The sequence below is a fragment of the Orycteropus afer genome, unplaced genomic scaffold (assembly GCF_000298275.1).
Source record: "Orycteropus afer afer isolate SDZICR_OR568_19922 unplaced genomic scaffold, OryAfe1.0 scaffold00093, whole genome shotgun sequence".
NCBI classification, from domain to species: domain Eukaryota; kingdom Metazoa; phylum Chordata; class Mammalia; order Tubulidentata; family Orycteropodidae; genus Orycteropus; species Orycteropus afer.
The window spans coordinates 4589111-4592492 of NW_006921680.1; the positions used below are offsets into that span (position 1 = coordinate 4589111).

At 37.8% G+C, this 3382-nt stretch overlaps 1 protein-coding gene across 1 annotated transcript in view; it reads left to right on the forward strand.

The window, feature by feature from the left end:
- Positions 1-3382, forward strand: part of TTC37 (tetratricopeptide repeat domain 37) — a 184335-nt gene that overhangs the window by 111721 nt on the left and 69232 nt on the right. Inside the window, exon 26 of the mRNA XM_007942549.1 lies at positions 1667-1760. Coding sequence (XP_007940740.1) covers positions 1667-1760 — 94 coding nt within the window. The remainder of the gene's footprint in view (positions 1-1666; positions 1761-3382) is intronic.

Genomic DNA, 3382 nt, shown 5'->3' on the forward strand with positions numbered 1-3382 from the left:
GCACTTGACTGCTAACCAGAAGGCTGGCAGTTCAAACCCACCAGCCACTTCTTGGAAGGAAGATGGGGCAATCTACTTCCGTAGTGATACTGCCTCAGAAACCCAAGGAGGGGTCGCTATGAGTTGGGTCCAACTTGACGGCACATAATAACAACAACAACAACAACCAGGTATCAAGTTAGAAGTAAGAAATATAAGCTGGAATGCTGATAACAGTAAATATTGTCAGTTGAATAGTATGAAGAATCAGGTCAACTGTGAAAAGAAAAAGAGAAAAATGCCTTATTTTAGGTATTGAAAGATTATAATACCGTTCATGCAATTAGCCTAGGGCACTTGAAGGAAGTTGCTTTGCAAATGTCAGCACTTCAGTGTACTGTCATGTTAGATAGTATGCCAAAATGAATGACCCTAATAAATACCTAGAGCCACTGAGAAAGTGTATGAAATTTTATTAATAGGTTACCTAACAGGATGGGTAAGGAGCTCTGGTGTCGTAGTGCTTAGGGTATTTGACTGCTAACCAGAAGGTTGATAGTTCAAACCCACCAGCCACTCCGTGGAAGGAAGATGGGGCAATCTTCTTCTGTAAAGGTTTACTGCCTTGGAAACCCAGTGGGGGTTGCTATGAGTTGGAATCAACTTGATGGCAGTGAGTTTTTGAGTTAACAGGATGAATAACATTTGTGAAGGATTTACATAACGAAGTAAATCTTTAGCTTTCTGCAGAGTTTAACCTGAAATAACAACTGAATCATTCCCTAAGTTTTGGTAGCTAGACTTCTAATTCTATAGTGGGGCCAATTTATATACTCACTTAACAAATTCAACTATATGTGTTCAAACAACAGCAATAAAGTTAGAAAAGAAAAGGGGGAGTGAGGTGAGAGAATGTAGACAATTCTCTATTGTTACCCTGACAGTTTTTGCCCCAGATTGAAGGTGTGATGGACTCAGTCTGTGTTCCTCTTTTTATGAGATGTTTTTAGGACTTTTTCTAGAGTAACTTTGACTATATGATTTTTATCTTCTGCTTTGATGTTAGAACCTAATTGTCACATAAGACTAAGATGTGATTACACTGTACTTTGTTAATTTAGAGCATTTGAAGGCATACTTCTCAATACTGCTTTTAACTAGATGAAATATGTTCACATTCTTCATTGTACCTTAGGAGATACATGATGGCTTTTGACATTAAAATTACTACATTGAAAGTGCCCAAATCATTTTCTCTTTCTAGTGTGCAATACTGAGGTGTTTTTTTTTTTTTTTTTTTTTTAACACAGAAATTGGAACAGAACAACCAACTTAAATTGTTGCTAAAATGAATCATAGGAAGGTATATGTGATTAGCTAAAGAAATGAATTTCCTTATAAATACCATGATTATTTTTAACATGAGTTAAAATTTCAAATTATTACATCTTTGAGAATAAAAAATGTTTAAACTTTAACTATTAAATATTATTCACTAATTTAAAAGTTATCAAATGATTACTGACATTTTATATTCAAGATAAAATCAGATCACTATTCTTACTAATGCCAGTGACTTCAGAGGGTAGTCCAGTATTTTAGATCTTGAAAAATGGAAAATAAAACTAACATTTTATGAATACACCCACTGTGCACATGTTAAGTAAAGGTTTTTCTGTACTTCCAGAAAGAATTCAAGATTATGCTCCAGCTTTCACAATGTTGGGGTACTTAAGTGAACATTTACTGCTGAAAAAACAAGCAGCAGAAGCATACCAAAGGTAAACTATACACTTAACTGGAATACTTAGTCCTTATTTATCAGTTGACATTTTTTTAGGTAGTCTTGTTCTTGAGACTAAATAAATGTTCTGACTCCTTTCTTGATCTTTCATATGTATTATTGGATTGTGGAGAGGGAAAAGATGGAGTCCCAACTTCTCAGCTATATTTTGGTTTCTGTTACATAACCTAAAAGGAAGAAAGAAAAAAGTAAAATGAAAAACTCTTTGGATTTTTTTTTTTTTTTTTTTTAAGAAAAATCTGTCCCCTTAGAACTTTTCTAGGCTTATTAAATACATGTGTTTAACCAGAGGAGAAATGAGAATTTATGACATATTCATTTAAATCATTTTATTATCTACTACATGTTTTTCATTCAGCTGATATTTGTTGATGTGCAGTATATCAGGCATTGGTATCTTAGCAATGATTTAAAACAGACACAGGCTATATTCTGATGGAATAAGAATTCTTGTTCTCTGGTATGGGGATGTGGTATAGTGAATTACATAGTATGGCTTTTCTAGCCATAGTCCTTGTAATTCCCACTGGATTACTGGGTAGGCCCATGCAATTTAAACTACTGATTGTTAAAGTTATCCACCTGGGGTATTTTCTGTTGGAGCAGCACAAAGTAATCTTCTGGGAAGTTTGCACTCTCTCAAATGTGTAGAATTCTGATGTTGAGATTGGTTGATTTTGCCTCTGCCAGGCTCAAAATGAGCCTTCCTAGAGGCAGAAGGAATCTCTCTGACTGCTGGCTGAGAGACATAATGCTACTGAGACAGATATGCTGCTGAGAGAGAGGTGCTGCTGAGAGAGATGCGCTGCTTAGAGAGATGGGCTGCTGAGAGACAGACTGCCAGCTGAGAGAGAGAAACTGGCAGCTGAGAGACTGCTGGCTGAGGGACTGCCGGCTGAGATAGAGACTGAGTGCATTCCTGAACTAGAATTCTAGCCTGTTGCTTTCCTAATAGACCCCATAATCTGTGAGTTCTGTGTGGCCATGGCAGCGAATTATGGAACCCAGCAGAGAGGTGGTGGGTGCCATGAGAGGGATGGTTGGTGTCAAGGATGGTAAGTGGGCTAGAGGGTGGCCTCATAAGAACAGGCCTTGGGCTGCTGATATTGATTCTGTCCTCCTCTTGTAGAGTTAGAGGCAGTCAGAAGTTGCCACCTCCTTGCCCCTTTAACAGTTGGTGTCAGAAGCAGTGGGATTCCTTGCAGGGGCTCCAGACTCATAGAAGCATGAGACTTTGTAAAAGAAAGAAGGAAGGAGCCTGGGAAGTAAAATTTTGGATTCTTAGATGGTTACTTTGGTTGGTGTTACCTATTAAAGGAGATAACTGATCCAGAGGCTAGGGCTTTTGGTCACATTCACCCAAAGGCCCAAGGCCATATACATAGAATGGGAAGATAATCAAGGTGAAGAGATGAAACTGGAATGTCTTTAAAAGGATTAGGTATTATGGATATTGAATGTTCTCTTACCTACTTGTATGTTAGAAATGATTATGTTGTTGTTGTTATGTGCCATCGAGTCAGCCCCGACTCATAGCGACCCCTCCTTGGGTTTCTGAGGCAGTATCACTATGGAAGTAGATTGCCCCATCTTCCTTCC